The 12,623-nt window shown below is 55.4% G+C and overlaps 1 protein-coding gene and 1 non-coding gene across 2 annotated transcripts in view; both read right to left on the minus strand.

Moving 5' to 3' along the window:
- Positions 1–960: 960 nt before the first annotated feature.
- On the minus strand, positions 961–1,032 carry TRNAH-GUG (transfer RNA histidin (anticodon GUG)). Its single transcript has one exon. It is a non-coding gene; the product is annotated as a tRNA-His (tRNA).
- A 4,210-nt stretch (positions 1,033–5,242) lies between these two features.
- LOC119100826 (DNA mismatch repair protein Msh2-like) overlaps positions 5,243–12,623 on the minus strand; it is a gene marked incomplete in the record, with an annotated part of 14,045 nt that continues 6,664 nt past the window's right edge. The window contains 10 exon segments of the mRNA XM_037223976.1: positions 5,243–5,622; positions 6,138–6,248; positions 6,595–6,817; positions 8,510–8,604; positions 9,110–9,226; positions 9,713–9,828; positions 10,751–10,975; positions 11,405–11,576; positions 11,934–12,079; positions 12,484–12,586. Of these exon segments, the coding sequence (XP_037079871.1) occupies positions 5,461–5,622; positions 6,138–6,248; positions 6,595–6,817; positions 8,510–8,604; positions 9,110–9,226; positions 9,713–9,828; positions 10,751–10,975; positions 11,405–11,576; positions 11,934–12,079; positions 12,484–12,586 (1,470 nt within the window).

The following is a 12,623-nucleotide window of genomic DNA, read 5'->3' on the forward strand; positions in this document are numbered from 1 at the left end:
TTGCACGCATCATATGCATGTGAATCCGTTGTCGATAAATAACGAGGTGGACGTGGAAAAGCAAGTGGATTGAAAAATGCAATGCAAAAGAATTTTGCGTGCCCACGAGGGCGCTAAAACAACCCTTTCCTGTCAATCTCTCATTTGAGCCCCAGTGCACTGTGACGTGACATAGTGCCAGGTTCATAGAACGTGCCTTTGACGGACGAAAGAGAGCATTAGCTACGAAAGGTCGCCGAGAGGATTCATGCACTTGGTAGCGGGTTAAGTCTAAAACCGTTGCAAAACGTTCTTAACGAATGCGTTTCTGAGCTGACCCGCGCGAGACCAACTTCGACAAAGCATGTAGAAGGCTTCATGGGGCGACATGTTTATGCTCCGACAGCGAGTAGAAAATGGTTGAGCAGGTTTGCACTTTTTCACATGAATCTCACCTGTCAATTACAACTCGTCTTGTGAAATGGAATTCCTGCTTTCGAGCCCAATGGATGGAAGTGATGGGGAGTAGATCCCCATTGCCTAGTTGAGGTGAAGATGTCACGTGATGTGGCGCATGATCGTTGTCCACAGCCTCAGTTGTTAGAGCTGTTACTAGTTTCGCCCAAAATCATTTAAAAGCTCTTTTTTTAGAACGAGAAGCAATATTGTTTAGTTTTCGTGGTTCAGTCACAAGTATCGCAGTACTACTATTTTTCCGTATTTTTATTTGATGTTCGGGCAATACTCTAAGATGTTGTGGCAATAAATACCACCAAAACGCCCATAACGTTTTCTTTTTATCCCATCAACTGAAATCGTGACCAAATTATGCAGAAGCCTTTCCAAATTATATAGCCTGACACAACCACGCAATCAGAAGCAGTTTCTTCCCGCTAGAGACAGCGAAATGCCTGCCCTGCCATTAGTATCCATCGTTTGGTCTCATTAACACGCCATCCACAACACTTTAAAATTCGGCGCTGCCGTGACCCGGATTCGAACCGGGGTTACTGCGGCCACAACGCAGGGTCCTAACCACTAGACTATCACGGCCCACATTCATGGCCAAACAGAGATAATTCGCGCATAACATAGTGACCTCGCATTCGTTAATTAAATGGCTTAACTAAGGTAACTATGGCTATGCTATGTTATGGCTATGGCTATGTTATGGCTATGGCTATGTTATGGCTATGACTATGTTATGGCTATGGCTATGTTATGCATAGCTATGTATGGCTATGGCAAACTTAGTGATTAAGAATCGCTACACCAGTCACAACTCCCGACCCCCGCCGCGCCATTAGCCGGTGAGAACGAGTGACTGGAGCTTCATTTGTTCACATCAGAGATATTGTCGTTAAGCGATACCCCGGCCGCTTGTACACGTGGGTTTAGTTTAATGCATTGTACAATGATCCTCTTTGGCCGAACACCCTCCAGGCATGGTCGTTTCGGATGTAGTGGTATAAGATATCTATGAGTACCCCCATTAGCGACATTCATCATTGCCAATTGATTTGAGCGTGTTTGAACTGATCACTGCAAGCATCAGTGTTATGCGAATCTTTTCATTGATTGGTTGAGGGCTTTCAGTTAAACTGATGGATGATAGGCATATGTCTTGCTTTTAAAACATTGATGTAGCCAGGAGTTTTCCTAGGAGTAGGTGAATTCGGGTCAAATTGGCCCCTTTCAATTAAACTGTCAGGATCTCGTATCTACAGGGACCCTGTTTTTTTCTTTGGATGATCGCTTTAGCCCATAATGCCGCATATGCTAAACCATGGAGCGCGTTCGCCAATGGAAAATTATTCAATGACTAAGTATCTCTTCGATAATCATTCGCGCGTATTCTTCATTTTTACTGGGCCGGTCCGGAAATTATCCCCCAGATTAGTCTCCCATGCGCCATCCACAGCCAACGCTCATAGCTATGCATAGCGAAAACAGATTCTCCGTTTTGACCATGCTCTGAAAATTATCCGCGATTCTCCCTCGCTACGGAAAATTATCTTGGATAATTTTCCATGACAGCAGTACCGAACGCCATTTCGGAAAATTTTCCAACATTCCGGATAATTTTCCGAGATTGTCTGCCGGCCGAACGCGCCCATGATCCACCATCCGTCCAGGCAACGCACGTCACCTTTGATTCATTTTTCCTGGATGACGCTCACAGATTTCGCAAAGAACGCAGCTGAGGAAAGAAACCTGATGGAATGGTGACAGTTGAAGCAAGCTATACCAACTTATCCATCAAATGCAAGTCTAAATACGCGCGTTCAAATTTACCTGTCTGCAATGCCTCGTAACTCGTGGACATTTCCAGCTGATCTTGAGCGGTCAATATAAGCGTGCTCTTGGCATACCGCAGGGCTCATTAAACACTTCATTCGTGTTTCCTGAGCAGCGTTATTGTGCACCGCGAATTCATTCTGTCAAAACAAGTCTGTTCCCACCCATAACCAACAGAGAGTCTTGTTGTCAAATATAGCATGCAGACCTGGACTAAAATCTGGGCCCTAGATTTTCGACCTTCCAGGATCACAGATCTATTCTAGCATCCTGCCTAAAGATCTTCTGAAATTTAGGCTATATTAATACATTGTGCTGAAGAATCTTCCAGGGTCTCGGATGCTTTCTGGAATGTTGCCGAAGATCCTTTAAGAGCCAGAACAGTTTCCTAATGTTGTCGAATGATCATCCGGGGACTGAATGTTTTCTTGGGGCTCTGGCCCAGGTCTGGTCTAAGTGGTAAAGTTTAAGGACGTCTATACATACAATGTGAGGCTAATGAGCGCTGGTTCGGGGAGAAAAAGGGTAAGCGAGCTTATCATATTGCCTCAGCCTGCAGTAAGTCATGAAAAGCCAGCTACGAAACAGAAACAAACCACTTCAACCCCGCCGAAGCGCGCTTGCCATGTCTGCCTGCGGGAGCAGCACCAAGGCACGGCCTGCAGCGCTCCTGGCCCAGATCAGCTTGCACATTTGGCGATTCTCCCCATTTCTCACACAATTGCTGCTATAGCTGTTGACGGGACTTGATTGACGTCACACTTGTAAGTTCTGCGCAGACTTGGAAGGTTGGATAACTTGAAACGCTCAAAAGTAAAAAAGTCCAATACGCATCAGGTGTTTTGAAATGTTTATGTTTCAAAATCGCACGACGATATTAAAAACAAATGGTTTCACGTTGCAAAGATGATTAATAAATCGGGAGAGAGAGAGAGAGAGAGAGAGAGAGAGAGAGAGCGAGAGGAGAGAGAGAGAGAGAGAGAGAGAGAGAGAGAGAGAGAGAGAGATAGAGTAGAGAGAGAGAGAGAGGAGAGAGAGAGAGAGAGAGTAGAGAGAGAGACGAGAGAGAGAGAGGACGAGAGAGAGAGGAGAAAGAGAGAAGAGGAGCCGAGTGGAGAGAGAAGAGAAGAGAGAGAAGAGAAGAGAAGAAAGAGAGAGAGAGGAGAGAGAGAAGAGAGGAGAGAGAGAGAGAGAGAGAGGCAGAGAGAGAGAGAGAGAGAGAGAGAGAGAGAGAGAGAGAGAGGAGAAGAGAGAGAGATAAGAGTAGAGAGAGAGAGAGAGAGAGAGAGAGAGAGAGAGCGAGAGAGAGAGAGAGAGAGAGAGAGAGAGAGATAGGAGGAAGAGAGAGAGAGAGAGAGAGAGAGAGAGAGAGAGAGAGAGATAGAGAGAGAGAGAGAGAAGAGAGAGAGAGAGAGAGAGAGAGAGAGAGAGAGAGAGAGAGAGAGAGAGAGAGAGAAGAGAGAGAGAGAGGAGAAGAGAGAGAGAGAGAGAGAGAGAGAGAGAGAGAGAGAGAGAGAGAGAGAGAGAGAGAGAGAGAGAGAGAGAGAGAGAGAGAGAGAGAGAGAGAGAAGAGAGAAGAGAGAGGGAGAAGAGAGAGAGAGAGAGAGGAAGAGAGAAGAGAGAGAGAGAGTGAGAGAGAGAGAGAGAGAGAGAGAGAGAGAGAGAGAGAGAGGGAGACGGCTTCACGAGGCCATCGAAAGCAGGATTAAAAACGCTAACGCTAGCTAATATGCATGTCCTACGCCTTTTCACTGCATTATATGCATACCTACAAACCAGTCTCGCCCTGTGCGTTACAGATGGCGAACAGTTACAGCCGCATAATCCCGTCGGCGTTTCAGATATACCACGTGGTGTTTACCACGCCATCGTTCGGGGCTTTCCCGAACGTGAGGCGCATCGCCTCGCACCAGAAATGTACCCCGGTGCCATCAGCGTGTTTGGCTCCTAGCGCCACCACACGAGTGACGGTGGTGCTGCCACCTGGAGAGTACCCGACTCTTCTCCCTACCGGGGTCGCCGCGCATCTGACCTGCTCACTGACACGGTGTAGCATGCGCCGCCAGAGACGTAGCCTATTACGCGCTTCCCCGCTCGCCCGGGCCGCGGGTGCACCCCTCAGCGAACACCGGCCGGGGATGGGACCGAGTCACTGAGGAGTGCCTCGTGTGGAGAGCGGCGAACGGACGGACTCTTGCTCTCGGGCCGGCCGGCATTTGCTCGCCGGCACCGTATGCACCGTAGGCGCCGTATGCACGGGTGATCATTCGATGTGTGTCCGACTTTACGAGAGACTCGTAAGCCCCACAAAACGATCGTTTTTCTTGCTACTGAATAATTGCTTTGAAACGAATCTTTTTCTTCGTTTTAATAAGGCATGTTGCCGAAATATCAACGCATCTATATCACCATTCTCCTGGTTATTCTACCAGGAATAAGGGTATCACTACCGTCTTTTTTGTCCGTTTGGCATCAATATCCCTGTTCATTTCGATGCTATTTCCCCTTCCCTCCTGGCCGGCTCGAGAGTGACTCTATTCTGCTTCGCTGCAAACGGGCTCGGCAGACAGACTGCGGCGCCCCGGGGCATACTGCTGGCGAAGCTCCGGGGCACTGCCCGCCATCAACACACACGCGACCCGCACACGTTGTCAGCTTCGATAGCCCGAACAGCCCGAACGATAGTCTGCGAGCAAGCTGAGGCTCTTACAGAACGCCATGGTTCCGCTGCGCCGGCCACCGGCTGACGACAGGAAGCCACCGGATGCTGGCTCGCATGAAGGTCAGCCTAGCACGGACGGCGAACCACGACCCTGATGGTGGCGCAAGGCGGGTGACCGCCGTAGCAGGTCAAAGGGCACTCATAAACCCGCACCGTAATCAGAGCAGGCGATCTCCTACTTCCGTCGTCTATCACCATCGTCCCTCCAGCACCAATCTACACCATCAGCTTTACAAAACCGTGTATTCCGCACCAACAGCTACAGCCTCGTCACATGGCACAGTTCTTCAGGACAACGTCACGGATCGGTGGAGCCCCAGCCGGGGCAGCACGTGACTGACGTACGGGTCCCGCCGGTCAGTGGAGCCCCAGCCGAGACAGCACGTGACTGACGTACGGGTCCCGCCGGTCAGTGGAACCCCAGCCGGGACAGCACGTGACAAACGTACGGGCCCCGCCGGTCAGTGGAGCCCCAGCCGGGACAGCACGTGACTGACGTACGGGTCCTGCCGGCTCCTGACGCCGTCCATGAGCTCGGTGACGGCCCGGCGCCGCTCCTCCGGGCTCAGGTCGGCGCCCAGTCGGTCATACTGCTCCAGGAACGAAGTAATGACCTCGCTCGCCTGCGCGGAGGACAGCTGGCCGCGTCAGAACGGGAGCTGGCACAGCTGCGCAACAGACACCCCCGCTGCGAGCTGACACCAGCGGCAAACTCACCGCCACTGCGTTATATTCATGTGTGTGTCATGTGTGAACGTAATGTGTGTGGACATTGCATGACGTGTCACGCAATGGGCGAACTGGTGTCGGTACCGCACAAGATCGCTAATTTATGACCCCAAACACGCAGTTTCTTAAGGCACCTGGCAACGTCGGAAGCATAAGAGTAAGATCTTGTTCGACCTCGGCAGCTTTACATAAAAAACGGTTTATCGTATGGCCGACGGAGCTTTATGTTAGACTTCCTATGTTTTGGGGAGATTACAGCTATGTGGTAAGGCATAATGCATGAAGGAGATCACAAATAGCTTGCTGCCAGCACTCCACCAGACCAGAGCGGAGCCAGATCACAGACACCGCCCTTCCCATACCAGGGCGCGGGGCGCCTGCCCGTCCCCGGGGTCTGAGCGCCGCCCACCTGGTCTCCGTCGGCGCGGGCCCGCTTCTCGGGCGGGCCGGCCAGCTCGGCCGTGGCCGCCTGGTGCGAGCCGTAGAAGTCCTCCAGCTCGCCAGCTCGGCTGCGCGCGTCCTGCCGACAGAGCCGCGTCAGACGGACCCCACGACAGCCCCGCATCTCGCGGTCGGCGGACGACGTGCCCCCTGGCCGTCGCACGGCGCGTCGGCCAGCTCCTAGGCGTCTGACACGACTACCAGTGTGCGCTGATCTTTGGAGGCGGCGCGATAACCTGTGTCGAAGACAGGCGCGACATAGCGCATGTGCCGTATCGCCAAACTGCTGATTACACAGCCAATTCACGACGTTGGCAGTTCAGGACGTCGCCTCTGTGAGCCGACGGACCGAGAACGCTGTGACGCCGGCACACGCGCCGTGGAGCGTCACGCCGCCGGCCCGGAACCATCGGCGTCTCCCTCACCTCGATCACCTGCCGCGGAAACTTGACCATCTCGGCCACGTGGATGCCGAAGCTCTGGTCGCAGACGCCCGGCTGCACCTTGTAGAGGAAGGTGAGCTCCTGCCCGGCCGTCAGTGCCGTCACGTACAGGTTTTGCACGGCCGGCACCTCGGCCGCCAGCGCTGACAGCTCATGGAAGTGGGTGGCGAACAGCGTGAAGGCGCCCAGCTCGCGCGCGATGTGCCTGCCGGCAGGAGCGTCCAGATTAGGGACTTCGGGTGCGTGCAGAAGAAGGAACGGCTGGGGACGATGTGCAGAAAAAGCTGTTACCGCCATATATTGCTTCGCGTTTTTTTTTTCCAAGCTATTGTCCAAAGCGCGCTGCCTTGACAGGGATCCAGTTAGTCCAATGCAGGCGCTTGCATCCTGTGACATTGGGGAGAATACACCACATCATTCACGACGCTGTAGTTAAACGTGCATCTGTTTTGAAGCTGAGGATCCGGATTCGCAAAAGAAATCCGGAAATATAATCCAGAATAAAACTGAATCCTGGAAATCATCGTTTCGAGGAAACGAAGACTTGGAACCTAAAAATAGGGGCTTGAATCTGAAACCACTGTCGAATTCTCGAGTCGACAAAATTTCTCTCGAACACGCAAACCAATGCATTAGGATATATGGTGTGCTCGCATTGTAAATAATGAACTACATATATAATACGCATAAGTCGGTGCTGCATCGGACTCAGAAACTCACCACGTATTTTATTACACCACATACATATATACATTATTGCCGGATACCACTGCATATAGTCACTGGCCCTGCTCCACCACCATGTTTCGTTGATTTGCTGTTGGTTTGCTTTCTAGTGACTTAGGGGCGGCACAACAATTACTGGCAGGGAGGAGGAACTGGGGAGGAGGAAGGGGGGGAGGAGAAGGGGAGGAGGAAGGGGGGAGGAAGGGGGGAAAGGGGGGAGGGGGGGGGGGAGGCAAACAGAAATCGATAGGCCTCCATCCGACAAAAGTGCGTCGTCGATGTCAAGGATCCGGACAAAGCGATTTGCAGCGGGTGCATACATAACAAAGTGCATATAAATTGTTTGCTTAGCCCGGTTATTAAATTTGAATATTGACATCGATTACCACCGTAATCATCTTTTCAACTTATTTTTGGCTGGGACCGGAAGGGATCGGCGGAGCAGCCGGGACTAGCCGGGACCGGACGGGATCGGCGGAGCAGCCGGGATCGAAGGGGATTGGCGGGACAGCCGGGGCCGGACGGGATCGGCGGAGCGGTCGGGACCGGAGAGGATGGGCGGAGCAGCCGGGACTGGAGGCGATATAGGCGGGGCAGCCGGGACCGGAGGGGATATAGGCGGAGCAGCCGGAACCGTAGGGGGTCGGCGGAGCAGCCTGGACCGGAGGGGATATAGGCGGGGCAGCCGGGACCGTGGGGGATCGGCGGAGCAGCCGGGACCGGAGGGGATATAGGCGGAGCAGCCGGGACCGGAGGGGATATAGGCGGAGCAGCCGGGACCGGAGGGGATATAGGCGGAGCAAGCCCGGAGACCTGGAGGGTGATATATGCGGAGCAGCCGGGATCCGGAGGGATATAGGCGGAGCAGCCGGATCGGAGGGGATATAAGGCGGGAGCAGCCGGATCCCGGAGAGGGATATAGGCGGAGCAGACGATGGACCGGAGGGGATATAGGCGGAGCAGCCCGGGGACCGGAGGGATATAGGCGGAGCAGCCGGAGACTCGAGGAATCAGGCGGGGCATGCCGGGACTCTGCTGGGTATCCGGCGGAAGCAGCCGGGACCGGAGGGGATATAGAGCGGGGCAGCCTGGACCGGAGGGGACCGGGGAGCAGCCTAGACCGGAGCAGCTGGATCGGCGGATGCAGCCGGGACCCGGCGTCGGCCGTTACTCACTCGAGATGGCCCAGGCCAGGCCAAAGCCGTCGTAGGTGGAAGTGCCGCGGCCCAGCTCATCGATGACGATCAGGGAGTCCTTGGTGGCTGACTGAAACGGATGCACAACGCTGACACAGCCGCCGGACGGACCCAACATGCCTCTAGTGCCCACTGATTAGGTTACAATCGAAGTTATCATATGGGGCACGTCCAGTCTTAAGCCGAAAATAATGCGTTGGTCCCCCAAAGCATTCTGTAGACAAATGCATTGTTGGTACAATCAACTTCACTGTGTTAATTAACAAAACACGTTAATTTTGCCAGACACTGAGCCACTCATTCGCTGAGCATCTAGAACGAACGTTTTTCTGAACGGACTTCGGGCAATTTCCACGGATCCCGGGAAGTTTTAGAAATCGCAAACGCCGCTTTGGTGTCATAGACAAAGCGTTGGAGGTTGGAGCCGCATTCTGCCAGTGCAAAATGCATCGAAAATAACACTCAGTCACGATCATCTTTTACAAGATGGAGCACTGCAAAGTCATCTATGAAGTCATACTGGTCTTGATATATCCGAACACCACAACGCCACAATTCTGCCACCCGGCACCCACCCTGAGAATGGCGGCCGTCTCCAGCATCTCCGCCATGAAGGTCGAGACGCCCTTCATCTGGCAGTCTCCGGCTCCGACGCGCGCCATGACGGCATCCACCGGCCGCAGCTGGGCACTCTGGCGGCGCGGGGTCACACGGGCGTCAGCTGACCCGCCGCCCAGCGCACCGGCACGCGGTGTTGTGAGGCGGGCGGGGACCACACGCGTCTGCTGGTGGTGGCGCAAAGGGGACGGTGGGAATGAGCACTAAATGTAGAGCAAGACCAGCGGTCAGGAGACAGCCGACCGGGCCGAGTAGAACGGTCCCCGGAGGTCAGATCAGCATGGTGACCCACTTCGCCTCCCCATACCACCCGGGACATGTCGAAGGAAACCTCCCTGCTCCCCCCCCCCCCCCCTTCCCCTCAACCGCCACCAGTATCTCAGGAAGCCAGTGCGTTCTCTGGAACGTTTCTTGAAACGTTGTTCTCGTTCACCTCTGGAAGCGTCTGCAAGTGGTGAACGGGACTCCTAGCGATGCAGACATCCCACCACGACACCCCATGACGCCGACACCCGACAGCCACACTCCCTAGATGCTCAACAACCCGTCACGATGCCCACCTCGCAGGGGACGAAGCAGCCGACCTGGGCCATGACCACGGCCACGGCCACCGAGCGGATGTAGGTGGACTTGCCGCCCATGTTGGGGCCCGTGATCACCTTGAACGTCGACACGCCTGCGGGCAGCGGACCGGTGACGCATGAGCGTGAGCTTCAGAGCGCGGCGACGGACCATCAGCTGAACGGCAGGCATCGACTGGCCGGTGCACAGCGATGGTAGTCAAGCAGGACGGGTAAGGGACGGATCACGCAGGACGGGTGTAGGATGGATCGCAGAGAAGTGAAGGACGGATCACGCAGGACGCCTGAAGGACGGATCACGCAGGACGGGTGAAGGACGGATCACGCAGGACGGGTGATGGGCGGATCACGTAGAAGTGAAGGACGGATCACGCAGGACGGGTGTAGGACGGATCACGCAGAAGTGAAGGACGGATCACGCAGGACGGGCGAAGGACGGATCAAGCAGGACGAGTGAAGGACGGATCACACAGAAGTGAAGGACAGATCACGCAGGACGGGTGAGGGACGGATCACGCACGACGGGTGACGGACGGATCACGCAGGACGGGTGAGGGACGGATCACGTAAGACGGGCGAGGGACGGATCACGTAGGACGGGTGAAGGACGGATCACGCAGGACCGGTGATGGACGGATCACGTAGAAGTGAAGGACGGATCACGCAGGACGGCTGAAGGACGGATCACGCAGGACGGGTGGAGGACGGATCACGCAGAAGTGAAGGACGGATCACGCAGGACGGGTGAAGGATCACACAGAAGTGAAGGACGGATCATGCAGGACAGGTGAGGGACGGATCACGCAGGACGGGTGAAGGACGGATCACGCAGGACGGGTGAAGGACGGATCACGCAGGACGGGTGAAGGACGGATCACGCAGAAGTGAAGGACGGATCACGCAGGGCGGCTGAAGGACGTGTTCCAGTATCACGCGCGTTTGGTACGGTTCGCACTGCTGCGACGGTGAGATGTCATAACGGTCGACGACGGCACGCATGCCAGCCGCGTGCCTCACCTCGCTCGAACTCCACGTCGTTGGGAATGTAAGCCAGACCGTCCTGCATCTCCACGCAGGGGTGCCGGACCTGCACCAGCCGCGTCGGACCTGGCTCGTCCGGCGCCAGCAGGCGCGGCCGTACGTACGGCTGCGGGGCGGACACCCCTGCCGTTGCCAGGGCAACCAGTGCGTCCAGCCGGGCCGTCACATCATTCAGCGCCAGCATAGGCTCCAAGTATCCAGCTGGGAGAGGCGAACAGACCAGGCTGATGGATATGACGTGCCGATAAACGTCTCAAAGAAACACGAGGCGTTCACCTGTTGCAATCACACGGCTCCCTTGAATGACGTATTGATCAACACATCACAACAAACACTATTCAGGGTAGTCCCATGGCAACTTATGCTGGACAAAATCGCACCGGACCCTTTTAGAACACATGACTCTCAGCCAAAGTGTAAACATCGCGAACCCTGCTATCTCACACACTCGTTGCCATGCACAAGACAAAGCAGACAACCAGCACAGTACAGCGTCACTTTATCCCGACAAATTACCAAGACAAACTAACACAAGAATGCCAGCCGCCCTCCCTCCGGGCCGCTTCCGGCCACCCGCGCGCAGCCGTCCCCGGCCGGACCCGCCCCCGTCCACAGCGCGCGCGGACGCACCGGCGATGTTGACGATCTCGGCGACGACGGCGCGCTGCTGCTCGGTGTAGGCGGCGCGCGTCGTCTGGTGCTCGTCGTTGAGCGCGGCCAGCGCGCTCGACCGGAACTTGACGCCGCTCTTGTTGGTCTCGAGCGTCTGATACATCTTGTTGTTTCGCAGCAGCTTCTCCTCCTGAGGGGATCGGCAGTCGGGTGACCGGTGGGCGTCAACAGCGACGGCTGATGCGCTGCACCGCCCACAGAGGCAGCAGCTTCTCCTCCTGAGGGGGATCGGTAGTCAGGTGGCGTGTGGGCGTCAACAGCGCCGGCTGATGTGCTGCACCGCCCACAGAGACGGCTGTCCCCAGCTGCCCAGCTAGGACAGCGGTGACGGTAGTAGTAATCCGGACAAACCCCGTTCATAAATCATGACAGACGAAGGGATAATCCCGACAGACCAGCATAGAAGCACCTTATTACGGGGCACACATTTGAGCTCGCAGGCTGTCGGAGGTCTGCCAGTGCGACACCTCTCCGCCCATCCGCCGACCTTTTTCGTAACGCGGAAGAAGAAGCCGGTCTGCGCGGTGCTCTCCAGCTTCAGCGTTTTGTGCGCCTCCAGGCCGAGGTCGGCGGCCACCCTCCGCAGCTGCTTCTCCACCTGCGCCTCCAGCTGGTTTATCTTCTGTCGCAGCTCTGGCGAGAGCAGAGTACCGGCTCAGTGCTCAGGCCACGCGACCGCGTCAGGGGAAACACAGCACCGTGCTGTGTGTTCCCCTGACGTGGCCACGTCAGGGAAACACACAGCACGTGGCCTGCTGAAGCCGGGTCCGGCGTCAGCCAGACGAGGCACGGCTGCTCCACAGGCCACAGTGGCACCCACCAGCCCAGTCTGCAAAAAATCGGCGATCCTCTCGGGAATTCACAAGATCTGATGACAACCACGAACACGGCCTGATCCTGTGTTAAGCCGAATTAGGTGCTGTTTTATTGTGCAGGCAGTACAAATACCAGTTCACGGTGCCTGTAAAGCATACCACATTCACCCTTCACCCAAACCTCAACAGTACCCACATCATCTCGGCCACCTGGACGCTTACCTTCCAGCTGGTCGTCGAATTCAGGCCTGACCACAAACTCCCCCTTGTCGGCCCTGTCCATGTCGACTGTGGTCTGGACCATCTCCTGGAACTTCTCGAACTCCTGCCCGGCAGAGCGCAGACCGGTCAGCGGCTTCCAG

This window comes from Pollicipes pollicipes, unplaced genomic scaffold (assembly GCF_011947565.3).
Source record: "Pollicipes pollicipes isolate AB1234 unplaced genomic scaffold, Ppol_2.1 Scaffold_4881;HRSCAF=5763_pilon_pilon_pilon, whole genome shotgun sequence".
NCBI classification, from domain to species: Eukaryota; Metazoa; Arthropoda; class Thecostraca; order Pollicipedomorpha; family Pollicipedidae; genus Pollicipes; species Pollicipes pollicipes.